We start from the raw sequence: 20,001 nt of genomic DNA on the forward strand, positions 1-20,001 counted from the left end.
TGATTCCTACTGATTTCAGTGGGAGCAAGGTGCCTACATACAGGAGCAGATGATAATTTTCCGGGGCCTAGGGCAGCCCAATTTGGCAGGGCCCCCCCTTTGCCACGGTGCATGCGCAGGGCTTCTTGAAGCGCGGGGCCTGGGGCAGCCGCCCCTCTCGCCCTGCCCTATATCCGCCCCTGCCTACATACATTTGAGGATCTTGACCTAGCTGCATAGCATGGTACTCAGAAAGATTCAAGCAGAACTGGCTCCTCTGTAGATGAAATGATGATAGATGATTCAGGCAGATCCTGCTAATCACATTAATGATTCCAGGCTGCTGGCCTTGAGTGAGTGAGCTTTGATAAAATACAACTGCCTACTTGTTGGTCCAGAATACTGAACTGAATGTATTTGGTTCACCAATGTGCCCTGTCTTCCCTGAGGTCACTGTACATGTCTAAACCTTATACAATAAAACAAAACAACCAACTTTTACCCTGTAGATGTTTGAAGTGTCCACTAAAACAGATCAAAGGTTAGCAACGCATTTTTTTCCTCCTTCCTGACTCCTCTCTGGAAGGAAGCTTTCCGGGAGGTGGGGAATTCAATGTAATTACCTTCTTGTACCTGTCCTTTGTGGCATTAATGTCATCCTGCAGGAACTGAGATTCAAGCTGAAGTTCCAGATTACATAGCAAAGCTTCATCTGCTTCCTGCAATGCAGATAGACACAATACTTTCAGTACTGGCTTCGGGACCACTAAGAATAGAGGAACCACTTACCCAGAAAGTATATCATTTGACATTTGTAGCCACCTGTGCTGAGAATTAAAGACTTCTGGGAGAAACAAAGGTTTGATGAAACCAACAAACAATAAGCTGTTTGATCCATTTGGCTTACCCATGCTATATACTATTTTTCTAAACAAAGCTAAATAAAGAGAAACAGTTAATATATTTCATATTAACTATCATTGCTCGTTCCTCATCTGCTTTATGACAGCTGGAAGACAAGGAATAAACACTTTATGAAATACCAATCACTGAAGCTTGCAGTGGTGTCTGATTCTAAGCAAGAGGAATCAACAATATAAGCCACTGACGTCTCCAATTTTTATGACAGTTTGATACATTGTGACACTTAAAATACCCAAATTATAGAAGATACCAGCATTTTGTGCCAATCTGAAATTTTTCATCGCTTCATCTTGTGACATCTCACATGTGATAGAATTGGATTTTTCTGTTACATTTCTGGGGCTAATCACTATTAAACATGGTAGCTCATAAAAACTTAAAAGGCAAATTTTGGGTCAAAAATTTAAGAAGGAAGAAGAGCTGTAATGTCCAGTTAGTCTAGGGACATGAATACGAACTTGAAATAATCTTTGTGATTTATACCCGAGTAACACAGAGCAGAATCTGGCCCACTATCTAACTCCAGTTTCAATTCTAAGAGGTCACTTGACTCATTACTGTGTTATACTATTTTAAAAAGCCCCCAAATAAAAAATACTTCCAGTAACTTTAAATTATGCAATACAAAGTAGGAAGCTTTATGAGAATTTGAGACTGCTATGTAATACCTAGCTTTTAAATAAATATATCATGCACCAACAGAGTGAAAGCTTAGTTTCTGATAGGACTCCTAGGTATGGCCAGTTGAATCCTGTTGCAGTTCCCTAGTACTTAGTGGTTCCAGTGACATTTTATAATTTACTTAAATGGGGGTGTTTTCATGAAGCTATACATGCAATATGAACCTCATGCAAAACCCATTAATATCAAAGAAAGACTCTCACTGATTTCAATGGACCTTGATTGTGATACTTGAGTTGGCTGAAATTCACCAGCACAACTGAATTGGCATATACAGAAGACAAGTATATTCCCTACAGCGATTAAAAAAAAAAGTGTAAAAATATGGTAATCTGGCCCTTGAGTAAAACCCTGGCTCCCACTGAAGTCAATGGCAAAATGCCTGCCTAGTTCAGTGGAGCTAAGATTTCACTCCCTGTATTTTGGATAATTGTTTACGCATAACTTTGTGTCGGGAAATCAATACTGACAATGACTGTGACCAAATGTTTGTGGGGAAGGCTCTGAAGAACACAAGCTCTCTGAAAACCCTGAGACCTTTTATTCATCATGAAAATACAACCCTTTGCAGACTTTCTCTAAGGTCAAGGATTATGTTATGATATCACAAAATCCCATGTATTTTCAGTAGCTCTTATCCAAGCGAACAAAGTACATCTTCAGAAGGAGAAAAGCTCTTTTCTCAGTTGTTTTTGCAATTTGCTTACTCTCTGCATCTGACACCACTTGGTATATAGCTTTAGTTTCCTGATACAAGTAGGCCATTCTACCTGCTGTATCTGTGCGTCTCTGATGCAGCAAAAGCAAAAACAAATTTTAAAATACATGAATATGTGACTGTAAATAAAAAATATGACAGTGAGTCTCGAAGGCAGCTAATAGCTGCAGGTGCATTTAATTCATATTTTCACATCTAACTACATTTCAAGCTGATGATGTCTCTTTAGTTCTATCATATCAGATTTTAAGTGGTGCTGCACAGCAATAATTGTCAACTTTGTAGCAACTTTGGGGTAGCCATAGGTGCTAAAATCAGTACTATTTCATGGGCCTGATCTGATTCTGATCTCATCTAGACTAGTGTAACACCACTGGCTACAGTGTGGTCCTAAATTTTTAGGCCTCACTCAATCAATGCTTTTAAGCATATGTTTAATTTTAAGAACATGAGAAGTCCCATCCTTATTCAACAAAGCACTGAAACAAGTTTTAAGCGCACATTTAATTCCTGATGAAGTCAAGGTGACTCATGCATGTGCTGAAAGTTAGCATGTTCTTAAAAGAGTCGTTGAATCTGGGCCTTCCACCAGAGATCAGAATCAGGTCCCATGTGTCTGAGTTTATGAGATAGTTACATTAAAAAAGCACATGCTTTTTTCCTCTTGACTCATTTCCTCTTGACCACCCTGTTCATGCCAGCTCCTCAAGGTAAGGGCATGCTAGTGAGAAGGGAGAATACCTCTGATTCAGTACTTTTCAGTATTTGAGATAGAAAATGTGCATGACTAAACTACCAATTTCATACTTCCCAGTGCACAGGGGAGTCTCATCTACAGCATAAGGCAAGAATAACTTCATTGACATCAACAGTGCTAGACTGGATTCACTGAGATCAGAATCAGGCCCCTTCAATATAATTGGTTTTGTCCTAGATGATAATCCCAAGGCTCATGACTAGTTTTCGGATAGGCGTGTTCTACTTCACACGAATCCTATCCTGACACAATTCAGTAGTCATCAAGGGAAACAAAGATCTGATCTACACTTAAAAATTAGGCCCATATAGCTGTGGTGCTAAGGGGGTGTGAAAAATTCATACTCCTGACTGCCACTGCCAGGCCAATTGAACCTCTAGTGTAGATGCAGGGAGGGAGGTTGATGGACAAATACTTTCTTCAAACTAGCTAACAATGCTCGGGATATGCAGCTCCTACTGCAATGGGAAAAAACCCAACCTTTCCATCTCTGTGAGACACGTCTATGTGATGGCACAACAGCAACGTAGTTATAGCACTGTACCTAAGCTGCTGTACCATCTATAGTATAGACATGGTGGCTGCGTCTAGATTGGGATGATTTTCCGGAAATGCTTTTAACGGAAAAGTTTTCCGTTAAAAGCATTTTCGGAAAAGAGCGTCTAGATTGGCACGGATGCTTTTCCGCAAAAGCACTTTTTGCAGAACAGCGTCCATGCCAATCCAGACGTGCTTTTCCGCAAAAAAGCCCCGATTGCCATTTTCGCGATCGGGGCTTTTTTGCGGAAAACAAATCTGAGCTGTCTACACTGGCCCTTTTGCGCAAAAGCTTTTGTGCAAAAGGGACTTTTGCCTGAATGGGAGCAACATAGTATTTCCGCAAGAAGCACTATTTTCTTACAGTAGGAAGTCAGTGCTTTTGCGGAAATTCAAGCAGCCAGTGTAGACAACTGGCAAGTTTTTCCGGAAAAGCGGCTGATTTTCTGGAAAAAATTGGCCAGTCTAGACACAGTCGATGTGAATAAATAAATGACTATAGAGCAGTAGTCCCCACATTTTTTAGCTCTTACCCCTCCTTAGCCTGTTTGTGTCCCCGCACCATTGCCCCAGGCCAGGAAGACAAAGGGAGCCACGAGGCTGGTGGAGCGATGGTGGAGCCATAGTTGGAAGCAAGAGTGGAGCCTCTCCACCCTCCAGATTGGAGATCTCTGACAGAGTCACATGTGGCATTGACCCTGCATAAAGCACTGTCAAGTGCACAAAGTAAACAAACAGAAAATATGGGAACATATATTTTTCCTCATTGACTTCAGTCACAGTAACACTAGATGTTGCTTGTAACAATAGGATATTAAGGTGGGAGGGAAGGGGGAGAGGAGACAGATTTTAAAATAAATGGTGTCCCTTTAAAACTCACCACTTTCAGTTATCACAGGTAAATATATGGCAGAACAATCAAATCATGTGCAGCAAATGAAACACTAAACTCTCTCCCTGGGCAACCCATGTGACTGTAGTGAAAGAAGGATTTCCTTTTTCACATGCACAGCAAACTAATCCCCAGGGCTGATAATGCTATTCAGCAATGCGTTGATGCTTGCGATTTTCATTATCCCAGTCAGTCATCCAGCCAGGTTTGCTGATGCACCATTAAAACCACCATGAACTTTTTTGACACTGGAGCTGGTTAACTGCACTGCGAGCAAACACTGCTAATTAAAACAGACCATGCCCAGAATATTCTAAACCAGTCGTCAGGAATTTGCGGAACATTAATGCAGCCTTAATGATTTCCCATCCAGAGAAAGATCAGTACAACAATGATAGTGTTAGGAGTCTTGTGGGAGAAGCAGATATCCCCAATTAGCAGGTATTTTTGTATTTAATGAGCAAAATTTAGTCTTCAGCTTTTCAAATGTTTGCCCAAGGGAGAAAATGCGTTCAGTTTTTCTTTTTAAATAAGATCGATTTAGCAAAGCATTCTTTGAACCTTCACGCTGTAGTAAAACAGCACAGCAGCCAGTTATTTTCTTCTCAACTTTCATTATTCTGTATGTGCATTTAAATAAAATGACTAGCTTTAGATACTGACTCCAGCAGTGATCAAGAACCCAGATCTTCAATGGGTATTTAGAACTTAATTCCCATTGATAAATACCTTTGAGCATTAAGGTCATTTTTCAGGCAATAGCAGTGACATAGGACAGGTCAGGTACTGTGCAGAACTGTTGTTTAATGCTTCCATATGCCGATGTGTCTATCTATCTCTCTCTCTCTCTCTCTCTCTCTCTCTCACACACACACACACACACACACACAGAGGAATCTTCGAGAAGAATACACACATATATCAGGCTTCATCTTGGGTACCATGCGCAGAACGTAAACTGCAAAGCAGAATGGATTTATCTTTCTGAGTAAAAGCCACTTCATTCCTACATCTGTACATTAACCTGAATGTACTCAAACGCTAGTTTAAGCATAATCTGATAGATAGGGGGCTAGTTCACTGATAAATATGGATAATTCAATTATGTCAAATGCCAGAAATTTGCTCTCAGCATAATATACATCACATATCTGCTATGTCCCCTGCTGTAGGGAATACTGCCGTCAAGAGCCTGCTAAAATGTATAATATCCTCTATGTAATTTGATATAATGGAGCATAATCAGTGGCACAGAATTTTACAACACACATACATGTATGGAGCAAAGGGTTTGCAAAATGGCCTTCATGACAGGGCTTGGATTCCTGCCTTTTTTTTTTATAGACAGAGGAACAAAATTTATAAACAACTCATTCACTAAAGTGAGCCTCTTTTCCTATTCCGCAGAAGCTGCAAACACACTGTGGCTGCGTCTAGACTGGCAAGTTTTTCCGCAAAAGCAGTTGCTTTTGCAGAAAAACTTGACAGCTGTCTACACTGGCTGCTTGAATTTTCGCAAGAACACTGACCATCTCATGTAAGATTGTCAGTGTTCTTGCGGAAATGCTATGCTGCTCCCATTCGGGCAAAAGCCCTCTTGCGCAAATGCTTTTGCGCAAGAGGGCCAGTGTAGACAACGCGGTATTGTTTTGCGCAAAAAAGTTGAGGCCACGTCAGTGAGGCTATGTCTACACTAAAGAGGTATCCCAGAAAAGCTCTGCCACATCCAGGGATGCGGAACAGTTTCTGAAAACACAGGCGTGTTCTTTCGGAAGCCCTGTATTCCTCATTTTATGAGGAATAAGGGATCTTCTGAAAGAGGAGGTTTTTCTCACATTTGGCCCCTGTAGACAGGCCAAATATTGGAAAAGCCTCTTCAGAAAAAAAAGGGGGGAAAGGTACGCAAATTGCAGTTCGCAATTTGTGTATCTTTTTCCGGAAAAAGGACACGGTGTCGACACAGCCTGAGGTGGGGTTTTTTATTTTTTGCTTTCTTCTGACTTGTGTGTGGTCCCTGACTGATTTTTCTGTTGGTGAGTAGCCCCCGACCCAAAAATGGTTCCCCACACATAGTCTAGGAGGGAGCAGGAACTGTCTTCCTCAGGTGGCAGAATGGCTGCAGAGCTAATGGCTGCAGAGCACTCACTGATCACTATTTGTACCTGCTTGAAAGGGCAGGACTGGGGATCCGTGCAGCATATGCTCTACCTCGCTCCCTACCCCATCCAATCCTGCATTGTCACCTGGGTCCCAAACCACATGATGAGGGTCATGTTGCACCATATTCCAAAATGCTCTCCCTGTGCAGTGGAACCATACTGATCCTGATGCCACAGAGACTTGGAAGTCTCTAGAGATGGGTCTGGATTTGCCTTTCCATTTGTGAGCTTATAAAACACCTGTAAAACTTGTTCTAAATGAGCTTCAACACATTAGCAAATTCTAAATATATGATCTCTCTGAAATATGCAGGAGAAGAGATGTTATAAAGATTAAAATGGAAATAAAATGGAAATAAAAAAGTACAAGTCATTCAAATGACCCCTGTTTGAGCAAAGCCTCTTCTGCTTTTCCAGAAATGAAATAGAAAGATGAAAGATTAGCAATGAAAATAGAGCTGAAGAAGGGGATAATCTGTTTTTTTAATTCAAAGAAGAAAATAAACAGCAAAGAAGAATAAATTAGATTTTTTTCTTAATTTCATATCCCTGGCTTTGAAAAATCTTTTTTAAAGATGTTAATGGACTTTCCAAACTCTTTTTCTTGCAAGCCATTATTTGTCCTCCAACTGGCTTAATTCTGTAAAGTGCACATGTGAGCCAATATTTTTGTGCTACAGCTAGAAAGAAACCATGGTAAGCTGACTACATGGTATTCATTTAAAAGAGAAACAAAATGTATGATTAGCATGTAAGTGGAGTCTTGTTGACAACTTGTGCAGAGATTCCAAACATAGAAGACAAATCCTTAGGAACACAGAAAGAAATCATGAAAGTATAAAGCCAACTACTCATTGAACCTCTCTAGTCCAAAACTCTCTGGTCCAGAAACATCCATTGTTCAGAATGATTTTAGTTAGCTGGATGTCCACTTCTCCTGTTTCCTGCCATCCTACAAAGTTTGTTTACAGCCACCAGTCCTAGCTCTCGGTGTTCTGTGCTGTTATTTAGCTCTAAATTACCCCTAAATGTCCTTTAACAGCCCAGTAAGCCGAGCAAGTGTTGGTAATGCTGCTAGACAATATTGACCTCCCGTAGTCTGGGAAATTCTCTGGTTTGGAACTGGTCAGGTCCCCAGGGTGCTGGACTACAGAGGTTCAACCTGTATTAGAATATGGGGCCAGATTCTACCATCTTTACACATATTGGGCCACAGCATTGGATGGTATAAATTGTCATGGCTACATTGACTTCTAAAAGTTACTACATTGATTTCCAAGGGATGCTCTGACACGTTAATCAGACCTCATTTGCTCAATGCAGGAATCATTGGGTGAAATTCGATAGGCTGTGTTATGCAAAAGGGCAGCCCAGATGCTCATCACGGTCCCTTTAAGGCCTTCAAACCTATACATCTATGAATTAGTTGGCACTTCATTTGTGCCAGAACTGAGCCCTGGCATCTCTAGGCTTGTTTTACATTAAGAAAAGAGTCCACAATTGTGAGCCCAGTACCTAATTTCTTGAACCTCAGCACCAATTTCATTACAAATTCAGCACTGGAATCAGTGTAGGCAGCTAAGGATCTGGCCAGTCGAGCTTACGTGATACGTAAACCTACTGAAATTATTGGGAGTTCTCATAGAATAAAGCATTAGTCAATGTCTATGTGTGACAGAATCCAGCCATTTTACACGGGCCTCGGAAAAGAGAAAATAGTTTTCTTCAGTGCACAGAAAACAGCAACCACTTGCTTTGATGAGTTAAGTGGGTAGAACTGCTGAGCTAAAAGGTACTCAATCTTTTGCCACTTCTGACACCTTAATTTTTTCCACTTTTACATCTTCTGCTAGCAAAGCCATTTTGTATTCAGAAGTAATGGGTGTACACAGCATTTTGTATTTAGAAGTGATGGTCTGTCACTAAAGCCAGACACAGAAAGGTTCAGACAATACAAGAGATTCTAAGGAAGGTAGCTGATTGTTACTGATTGGTCTGTAGCATTGTTCTCTATGAATGCATTCCTATTTGGAAAGCACAAGGATTTCTCTGGGGATACTTTGCTACGTTGGTGCCCAGGATACTTTAAAATGGGTGCAGGGAAAGCCAAACAACTGACACTAGGATTTTCCTTCTACTCTCAGCAATAAACCCCCCACATTTACTAATAAGAAAAATAGCTGGAATAAATTAACAAAGCATCCACGAATACATCAGTCTTTAAGTTATAACATTGGTGTCAATGTTGGTGTAGCCTACCTAGTTTTGTTGCCAGTAGCAAAGCAAAACTCCTATAGATCTCAAGTAGAAAAGGATTCCAGGAGTAGCCCCAATGTCTGCGCCTATTTCTTGGTTCTCTTGTCCCTTTCACATCCCTGTGATTACTCACCCAGGAAAGTACCACTCACTCACCATGGGGAAGGGGAGCAGAATGAGCACTAAGTAATGTGGTTTGGAGAACACACGCTGATACCCAAGGGTGCTGGAACTATTGGTATATTCAGGGGTGCTGATAGCCATTGAACCAAACTGTAAATCCTGTATATAATGAAAACCATTGCAAGCCAGGAGGCGCTGCAGCACCCCCCAATCTACACCCCTAGTTCCAGCACCTATGGTGATACCCACCCTATTAATGCATTATATAACACTGAATGTGACTGGAGTGGTTGACTTAGTTTAGCAATACTGTGCCAGCTTCTCTAGGTTGGCTGAAGTTTGCTCCTCAACAGGCCCTCTTGTACAGTGCTCCTGATTCTCTCTTGCCAGGTAACTTGTGGAGTCACCTTTGCCTGTGCAGAATGTGTATGAAATGTTACTAAGAAAGCATGGCTACAATTTACACTCACTTTGCATTGGGATAAAGGGCTTCACAAGGTGCAGGGCAATGGGCAATCTGACCCCCAAGGTGGCAGAATCAGGACCTTCTTTAGTATCCCACAACTGGAAATACTAAGGCCTTGTCTACACTAAAGGAAGATTGCCTCTACTATGATCAGTCTTACGGCATTTGATTTAGAAAGTCTGATTAAGACTCACTAAATCAAACTTAGAGGGCACTCCCACTGGCATCCAGTACTTCTCCTTTTACTGTCCTGCACTGTGGGGACCCTATGAAGCTCGGCTTGAGGTAAGCCAACTCCAGGTATACATTCTACATAGTTGGAGTTGTGCACCTTAAGATGAGCTGCTGGTCTAATGTAGACCTGGCCTAAGATTAGTCCTGGAGTTCATGGCTCCAATACTCATGTCCTGCTAAGCTATGCTCAGGACAGGACTCAAAGAGAGAAGGAGAAGGAAAGGCAGTTTTTATAAAGGTGATGTACAGCATCATTGTAGGCTACTTGGTGTCCACCTGGCCACAGTCCCAAAGACCCACATTGAGAGGGGGAAACAGAACACCATCTTTCTCTTGGCCACTCTTGTTTCCCAGAGATGCAATCAGGTGTTGTGCAGAGATGCTATATTCATTCTGCATCCCTTCCCTCCATACACAGGAAATTCCCGGGTAGCCACACCCTCTGGCTTTATAGTCCCTTTATGATGGAAGAGAACAGGTCTAAGAATAGACCGACCTGAGAAGAGGATCTTGTTTATCTTTACTACATTGAATTTAAGATTCCTGAAAGAGAATAAAATAAAGGCTGTCTCCTTTATTTTAGCCCCCTTCACTGCAGATTACACCTCATCATTTATCCACAGAACAGGCTTCAGCTTTGCCTGGTTCCCTACACACCACTCAGTGAACAGGCATCAACTGCATTCTGTATAGAGCAAAAGTGGTTTCAGACTCTCCAGAATGGAGATTCCACCCTTTACTGCCTTCACTAAGGCCAGCAGTGCCAATATCTGTTCTGATGTGCACAAATATTTTCAAATGGTTCCAAATTAGATGATTCTCTAAAGAACCAGCAAACTTGGGCAGGTCTGACTACTTTGCTCAGCCTTGATGGGCTCTGTTTCTGAGCTAAGTCTAGGCTATCACATATACCTTCTCCAGCACCATTATTGCAGGAATTTTTACTTTCTCTAAATCGGCTGGTAGAATAAGCCTTATAAAATAATGTCAGTGCTGCTCTCTAGCTGAGACAGCAAATATATGCATGTGTCTGTATAAACAGGTTGATTAACTAAGTTTTCCTGATTGAGTTTTAGATGTTCTGATCGTTCTCTCTCTACTTCATTAGGACTGAATGTAACGCTTTAAAACAGTGCACACTGAGGGTACGTCTAAACTACATGCCTCCGTCGACGGAGGCATGTAGATTAGACAGATCGGCAGAGGGAACTGAAGCCGCGATTAAAATAATCGCGGCTTCATTTAAATTTAAATGGCTGCCCCGCTCTGCCGATCAGCTGTTTGTCGGCAGATCGGGGCAGTCTGGACGCGCCGCGTCGACAAAGAAGCCTTTCTTGATCGGCACAGGTATGCCTCGTGAAACCAGGTTTACCTGTGCCGATCTAGAAAGGCTTCTTTGTCGACGCGGCGCGTCCAGACTGCCCCGATCTGCCGACAAACAGCTGATCGGCAGAGCGGGGCAGCCATTTAAATTTAAATGAAGCCGCGATTATTCTAATCGCGGCTTCAGTTCCCTCTGCCGATCTGTCTAATCTACATGCCTCCATCGATGGAGGCATGTAGTCTAGACACACCTTGAGTGTGTTGTGAACAAACTGACCCAAAGTGGCAAAGAATGTGAAGAACAGAATTATTTCATTTGTTTACATATCAGTGTTAGAAGTCTGGGTTAAAAGTAAGAGAAACTGGAAAGTCTCACAGATTAAAAGAAATTTGATAATAATTAATATATGATTTATAATTAATATTACTTTAAAACCTATAAAGATAATTCCCACTACTGGAATGTTCAAAACACAGTTGCAACATGCAGAGGACAGACAGAATGGATTAATTTCCCAAAACCGAGAAAGAAAATATAGGTGAAATTGATTGGAATGGAAAATTTTGGCAGAAAAATGTGAAGGAAAATTGGGAATTATTTTAAAAGAGCTTAGAGATGGCCATCTTTGACTAAAAGCCCAATGTGGTTCAGAGCTGAAATGAAAGAATTAGAATATAAAAACAATTTATAACAAAGGGCAAAAAGAGAAAATATGTAGCAATCGATACACATTAGAGGTTATGAAATAGAGAAATGTGACAGGGAAGCTAAAGACATCAGGAAAAAAATGATGTCTGGCAGAGCTATGGCCAATAAAAAGTTTCCTAAAATATATTTGAAACAAAAGAAATTCCAGTAATGATATAATTATAGGCCTATTATTAGATGGAGATTGGAAAATTGTTAATAATGATGCAGAAAAGACAAAAGTGTTTAATAAATATTTTGTTCTGTATTTGGAAACAAGCAAGATGATGTGCTTGTACCACATGAGAATGAAGAAGTACTATCTAGTACAGGGGTGGGGAAGCTCAGGCCTGGGGGGCGGATATAGCCCCTGGTTTGCCTGGATCTGGTCCCCAAGGCTCAGGGGACCCCAACATTGGGGAGCCCACACTGGCACGCCAGTCCCCTCGCACTGCCCCACCACAGGGCTGAACACAAAAAATCTACTAGGCTGCCCTCCCCATCCCCCATGCTCTGATGTGGGAGGGAAATGTGGGGAGTGTCTTCTCACTTCTCACCAGTGTGCGGCCCCCGACTGATAATTCTGTGGGTTAATGGCCCCGACTCAAAAAGGGTTCCTTACCACTGATTTGGTACACTAGTAACTCGAGGTGATGTTTAAAATATTTAATTGAGAAAAACATTTCTAAATCAGCAAACCCAAATAACTTGCACTGAAGAGTCCTAAAAGAGATGGTTGATGAGATCTTGGGCCTAATAATGTTAAATTTTGGAATACTAGGCAAAATTGCAGAAGACTGGAAGAGTGCTAATGTGATGCCAATGTTCAGAAAGGTTCTTTGGTAACTTCAGGCTGGCTAGCCTGTTACCAATCGTGATAAAATGATGGAAAAGTTAATAGAGGATTAAGTGGATAAAGACTAAAAGAATATGAATATAATGCCAATCAACATGTTTTTTTTATGGAAAATAGATCTTGTCAAGCAAATCTGATTTCATTTTTTTTGATAGCTGGAGCATACTTAGACTTTTAAAAGTCACTTGATTTAATACCACACAACATTCTGAACAAAAATGTAGCAATATACAATATCAATTAAACACAAGTGAAATCAATTAGGAACTTGTAACTGACGAATGTGGAAAAGTAGTTTAGTCAATATGTTCATCAAAGTCACAGTTGATAAAATGTGCCGGTGACACAAAGATGGGCAAAGAGATAGATGATGATGATGATGACAATGAGGACAGGGCAGTAACACAGTGAACCCCAATGTGATGTCCGCGGGTGCCATGGCGCCCGCCGGGCCAGTAATGTGCACCCACTGAACAATCTGGGCCAGCCCTGCCCCCGGGCATGTGGCACATGTCAGTGCCGGCCCCGGGTGTGCGTGGGGCATGGATGGCGCCTGCCCCGGGCGCACAGCACATGGACGGTGCCGGCCCCGGGTGCATGGGCGGTCCCTGCCCCGGGGTTGCAGCACATGCCGGTGCCAGCCCCGGGTGCCTGAGCGGCCCTTGCCCCGGGGTCATGGCACATGCCGGTGCCAGCACCAGGCGCCTGGCGCATGGGTGGCCCCTGCCTCGGGGTCGCGGCATGTGCCGGTGCCAGCCCTGGGCATGCAGCACATGTGCGGCCCCACCCCTGGGCGCCCGGCAGCCCCAAAAGGTTGGGGACCACTGACACAGACTGATGTAAATCCCCTGCTAAGTTGGGCCCATTTAAACAAAACATCCGGTAATATAGGTGAATGCAATTTCGTGAAGCTAGGATCAAGGCAGGCAGTCCATACCTGCAGAATGAAGGATGTATCCTGAAAAACATTCACTAAAAAGGAGTGAGGGATGTTGAGCTGTGTCTAGACTGAATCCCTCTGCAGACAGAGGGATGCAAATCAAGCATTTTGGAAGTGCAAATGAACCCAGGATTTAAATATCCCAGGCTTCATTTGCATACTCACGTTCCGACGCTGTGCTGATCAGGGTCAGTGTTGAAAGTGTAAGTAAAGTGTAGCTGTGGCTCTGCTGACAGCGGGCAGCTTTTTTTTGGCAGCTCCTGTAGTCCTCAAAAAATGAGGGGTACAGGAGCTGCAGAAAAAGCTTCCCACTGTCGGCAGAGCCATGGCTACATTTTATTTTCACTTTCGACACTGAGCCTGATCGGCACAGCGTCGGAACGTGAGTATGCAAATGAAGCCCAGGATATTTAAATCCCGGGGTCATTTGCACTTCCGAAGTGCTTGATTTGCATCCTTCTCTCAGCAGAGGGATGCAGTGTAGACACAGCCTTGTAGACAAGCAACTCAATATGGCTACGTCTATACTACGAGTTTTCTTGGCAAAAAATATGCTAATGAGGGACTCATTAGCATGAGTCACAATCTCATTTGCATATTTTCTGCTAATCTGTTTTTGCACAAAAACAAGCAGTGTGGATGTTTTCTTTTTGTGCAAGACCCCCTTTTTCTGCAAGAACCTTATGCTCCTAAAATGGAGGTATACCGATCTTGCACAAAAAGGGGGTTTTGCACAAAAAGAAAACATCCACACTGCTTCTTTTTGCGCAAAAACCCCAGCACATAAACGGATCAGCAGAAAATATGCAAATGAGATCACGATTCATGCAAAGGAGTCCCTCATTCGCATATTTTTTGCCGAGAAAACTCGTAGTGTAGACATAGCCTATGGGTGCCCAATACAATATGGTGGCAAAAACGTAATGTGATCCTTGGTTATGTAACTCAGGGAGTAGCAAATAGGAACAGGGAGATGATTTTTACCTATAGCTCTTGCGCAAAAAGGCAGGTGTGGATGCTCCAGAGGGGTTTTTGCACAAGAAACCCATATGGGAAAAAGCACAGGTGCTTTGATGGCCATTCATCAGAGCTTTCTTGCACAAGAGTGTCCTTGAAGTGTGGATGCTCTCTTGCACAAAAGCACATTGCTTTCGTGGTGCGCCTTGAGGTCTGGACGTGCTTTTGCACAAGTCATTTTTGCTTGAGAACTCTTCCTTAAAAGGCTTCTTGCCTTAGTGTAGACTAAGCCCATGAGCTAGCAAGTTACAGCACTGTAAGCACCATTATAAACAAGGCAATTAGACATTCTCCTCGTGGAGGTGGTTTCACTTTAAAGCACTGCATGGCAATGCTACCGCTGCTGTGCTTTAACGTTAGACGTGTAGACAAACCCTAAATGGTGTGGAAGCTTAGGACTATAACTCCAGTATAGCTGCATCCAAACATCATAAGCCACTGAGTTATGTTTGCCTGATTGGCACTGCATACAGTGTCCCTTGTGAGCAAGCTCCCATCTAATCATGTCTATTGCTTCTAGGGGCATGCTTGTGAATGGGGAAAATGCAGTCACTTATTTCTTCTCTAAGGCTACGTCTAGACTGCAGTGTTTTTCCATGATAGTGGAGATATCCCAGAAAAGCAATGCTGCATCCAAGGAATGTGTCTGCTTTTCTGAAAAATTTTTTTTGGAAAAGCAGATGCGCTCTTTCGCCATCCCTGTAAACCTCGTTCTACGAGGAAGAAGGGATGTATTGAAAGAGCAGGTTTTTCCAAAATTGGGCGGCGTAGATGCACCAAATTTCAGAAACGCCTCTTTTGACAGAAAAGCAGAAAAATATGCAAACCGCAATTGGAACCGCAATTTACATATCTTTTTCTGACTTACCTTTGTAGCCTAGACATAGCCTAAGGGATTGTGGATAGAGATCAAACTGGTCTAGTGCAAGACACTTCAGAAGTTTCTTTCCTATCTGTTGTACTTGCATGGCCCCCACCTCTCCATAGCTGTAATAACTGACTGCTCTATAATCTTTAATGTATTCATCCTTGCCACACCTTTGTGAGGGGTGGAGGCACTGGTATATCGTGTTAGCTGTTTCTTGTTAGAAATGTTTAAATGTCAGTTGGTAGCTGAAGACAGAACTGTCCAGGAAACAAAGCTGCCAGGAAATATTTCATTTAAAAATCTTTAGAAGCAGTGCTATTCATTCAAGGCTCAGTTGTGCCTCAGAGGCACAGTTGGGTCTGGCAGAGAATCACACCATTCCAGAGGGAGCACTGGGAAGCATTCTCACTCCTAAAAAGCCTGTAGGCACTGCGCTTCATGCCCAGGACTGCACCCCTGTTTAGGATGCTTTATACTGCATACTGTGCAGCCAGCTGGATCCCCTGGCAGCTCTAGGAGAGGGACAGCCCACCTTCTCCCTGTCCTTAGGGGAGTAAATTGGGAGTCCCTGGGATTTTTAAATGGAGAAACTGGAATTTTGCATGTCTCAAGTCAGGGTCAGACAAATGACTACAAAACTGCTTGTGGTTTTTCCCTTATTGAGAACCTGCATAAGAGTCGGACAAACTCTAGCCCTTTGCTGTTAAATACCAGGCATGAAATCCTGGCTCCACCTCAGTCAGGAAAAACTCCCATTTTTCACCTTGGCACTGGGTTTAGCCCCTCCAACTCCCACTGACCTTGAATGGAGGTTAGATACCCAGCTCCCTTAGCATATGTCTACACTGTAGAGAAGATTGAAGCTGTTGCTGTCAATCTTCTAGGATTTGAATTAGCTGGTCTAATAAAGACACAATAATTCAAACTGAGAGGAGCATTCCGGTCGATGCCGGGAGTCCTGCTTCCATGCAGAATAAGGGAAGTCGAAAGGAGAGTTCTCCCTTCAACTTCCTGCAGTGTGGACAGCACCAAAATTTGAGTTCAGATACTCCAACTTCAACTAGCAATTAACTTAACTGAAGTTGCTGATCTTAATTCGATCATATTTCATAATGTAGACATACCCTTAGAGACTTTGTCAGTCCTAGCTCAAGTCATTAAGCTGTAAAGAAGGGCTCTAAAAGTGAAAGACATCTGTTATCTGCTTGATGGGAATTAGGGAACTCTGCACTAACTATTTTTAATATTCATTTGCTGTTTTTTGTGCTTTCCCTTATACTTTCATGTTCATTTGATCACCATTTGGCTAAACTGTATGACTTATGGAATAGCTACAGCACTCTGCCAACTTGTGGATCCCACCTTGGGCTCATGAATGTCTAGGATATCTTAAGGCTTCTGTGATATTACTGGTAGTATTCTTTGCCACAGAAACAGAGCAATATCCAAGCTAGCGACAGTGGTGTAGCAAAGGATAACGGAGGTGTGGGTGTGTAATTGCCCTCGGGCGCCACGCTAGGGGGGCACCAATTTAGCTGCCAAAAGTTATGTTGTTTTAATGATTATTTCCTATTTTGTATATATTCCAACAGTTGACTTTGAAAAGGTTTCAGCAAAACCTTCAAAAAGTAAATAGGATGATAGTTATGTTATAGTATATTTTTTTTAATAGAAACTTGTGTTATTGAATGGAATTGACCTTTTCCAGTGGGGTAGGATACAGTTTTAATGCTCAAGGCTGTATAACCTCCTTGAAGCTCTGACAGAGCCCTGGCAAATCTGTGTGTGGAGAGACTCATGTAGTTTTAAAGAGAAATGCAAAGTGCTCCACTTAGGAAGGAACAATCAGTTCCATACATACAAGATGGGAAGCGACTGTCTAGGAAGGAGCATGGCAGAAAGGGATCTAGGGGTCATAGTGGACCACAAGTTGAATATGAGTCAACAGTGTGATGCTGCTGCAAAAAAAGCAAATATGATTCTAGGTTGTATCAACAGGTGTGTTGTAAGCAAAACTCGCGAAGTCATTCTGCCGCTCTACTCTGCACTAGTTAGGCCTCAGCTGGAGTACTGTGTCCAGTTCTGGGCGCCACATTTCAAGAAAGATGTGGAGAAATTGGAAAGGGTACAGAGAAGAGCGACAAGAATGATTAAAGGTCTAGAGAACATGACCTATGAAGCCAGGCTTCATGAACTGGGCTTGTTTAGTTTGGAAAAAAGAAGATTAAGGGGGGACATGATAGCGGTTTTCAAATATCTATTAGGGTGTCACAAGGAGGAAGGAGAAAATTTGTTCCTCTTGGTTTCTGAGGACAGGAAAAGGAGTAATGGGCTTAAAGTGCAGCAAGGGAGGTTTAGATTGGACATTAGGAAAAAATTCCTAACTGTCAGGGTGGTCAAATATTGGAATAAATTGCCAAGGGAGGTGGTGGAATCTCCCTCTCTGGAGATATTTAAGAACAGGTTAGATAGACATTTGTCAGGGATGGTGTAGGTGGAGCTTGGTCCTGCCTTGAGGGCGGGGGGCTGGACTCGATGACCTCTTGAGGTCCCTTCCAGTCCTATGATTCTATGAGTTTTCTCTCACGTGGAGTTCAATCATTATAATACATTACATTACAGCCAGGGCACTCAAACTTCACTGCACCGTGACCCCCTTCTAACAACAAAAATTACTACATGACTCCCTGGGGGAGGGGAGGAGAAAATACTGAAGCTGCCCAAGCCCCACAGCTTTGGGCAGCAGACCAAAGCCCAAGGACTCAGCCCCAAGCAGGGGGCCTATAATCTGAGCCCCGCCATCTAGGGCTTCTGCTTCAATCCCAAGCAGTGGGGCTCAGACTTCAGTCATAGGCCCTTGAAAAACTCAGCCAGTTCTGGTGACCCAATTAAAAAGGGGTATGGGTTCTGGAGTGGCCTAGTGGATAGCACGTGGCCTGGGGAGCTCAGGATCACACATTAAAATGGGGTCACAATGTTCCTTGTAAGTTGTATGCTTGTGTGGACACTCAGGAGACATTCAAATGCTTCCCAGCTGATTATCAGAGTGCTCACTGCTAGGGCTTTTTTGTGTTACTTCTGGTGGTGCACATTCACACATGCCTCAGTGCACATACAAATCATTCTGCACATGTCTGGAAAAGATGAGAGGGAATGTTGGTCCTGACCTACTTTGGGGTCCTGACCCACACTTTGAGAACTGCTGGATTAAAGGTATTTCTTTGATCATTGAGCTGAATGCTTAATCAACATGGGTATGTCTACACTACCCCGCTAGTTCGAACTAGCAGGGTAATGTATGCATACCGCACTTGCTAATGAAGCCCGGGATTTGAATTTCCCGGGCTTCATTAGCATAAGCGCGGGGCCGCCATTTTTAAATCCCCGCTGCTTCGAACCCCGTGTAGCGCGGCTACACGGGGCTCGAACTAGGTAGTTCGGACTAGGGTCCTATTCCGAACTACCGGTACTCCTCGTGAAACGAGGTGTACCGGTAGTTCGGAATAGGCACCCTAGTCCGAACTACCTAGTTCGAGCCCCGTGTAGCCGCGCTACACGGGGTTCGAAGCAGCGGGGATTTAAAAATGGCGGCTCCCCGCTTATGCTAATGAAGCCCGGGAAATTCAAATCCCGGGCTTCATTAGCAAGTGCGGTATGCATACATTACCCTCCTAGTTCGAACTAGGAGGGTAGTGTAGACATACCCCATGATAGTACACTTAAAGATGGGATATCTGTCACAAGTGAGATCCCTTCCATATTGAGGAGAACTGGTAATCCATAAAAGATTCCAGAATTGACATCCTTGTTCTACCTTAGGCCCTACCTCTTCTCCAATGCCCTGCCATCACTCACTCCATTCCCCCTCCCTCTGTGGCTCACTCACTCACCCACCCATTTTTACTGGGCTGGGGCATAGGGTTGGCGTGTAGGGGCTCTTGAGTGGAGACAGAAATGAAAGTTCAGGATGCGGGAGAGGGAGATCCAGGTTGTGGCATGGGGTTAAAGTGCAGCAGGGGTCTGGTAACTGGCTGTGGGTGCAGGCTTGGTGATGGGTCCAAGGATTAAGGGCTTGGGGAGCAGGAGTAAACTTTGGGTATGTGTGAGGGATTTGGAGTGTGTGGGGGTCTGGCATAAGGTAAAGGGTTGGGCTGTGGAAGAGGGTACAAGATCTGGGCTGGAAGTGTAGGCTTTGTGGCGGGGCCTGAAATGGGGGGTTCACAGTGGCAGGAGGCAGTGGCTTAGCCATGTTTCCCAGCTAACAGGAGCCACAGAGATGATGTTCAGGGCAGGGGCAATGCGCAGAGATGCTGTGGCCGCCCCTGCATCCAGGACCTGGAGGGACAAGCCACATGGAGATGGGCAGGGAGCCAGCCAGCCCCGTGTCCACCAGACTTTTAATAGTCCAATCAGTGGTGCTGGCTGAGGCTGTTGTGGTCCCTTTTTGACTGGGTGTTCAGGTCAAAAACCCAACACTTGGTAACCCTAGAAATCTAAATGAGCAACACAGTGATTAGGGAGAGCACCCTTTCTGGCTGTGATGACTTTGCTTGCCTCTGACCCAGAGCACTTTTTGGTGTGGT

The 20,001-nt window shown here is 43.4% G+C and overlaps 1 protein-coding gene across 1 annotated transcript in view; it reads right to left on the bottom strand.

Annotated features, from left to right (window-relative positions):
* The window catches only part of BFSP1 (beaded filament structural protein 1), a 51,629-nt gene that overhangs the window by 17,326 nt on the left and 14,302 nt on the right, over positions 1-20,001 (bottom strand). Inside the window, exon 3 of the mRNA XM_006116388.5 lies at positions 603-698. Within this exon, the coding sequence (XP_006116450.3) occupies positions 603-698 (96 nt within the window). The remainder of the gene's footprint in view (positions 1-602; positions 699-20,001) is intronic.

This window comes from Pelodiscus sinensis, chromosome 3 (genome assembly GCF_052426305.1).
Source record: "Pelodiscus sinensis isolate ZL-2025 chromosome 3, ASM5242630v1, whole genome shotgun sequence".
NCBI lineage: Eukaryota > Metazoa > Chordata > Testudines > Trionychidae > Pelodiscus > Pelodiscus sinensis.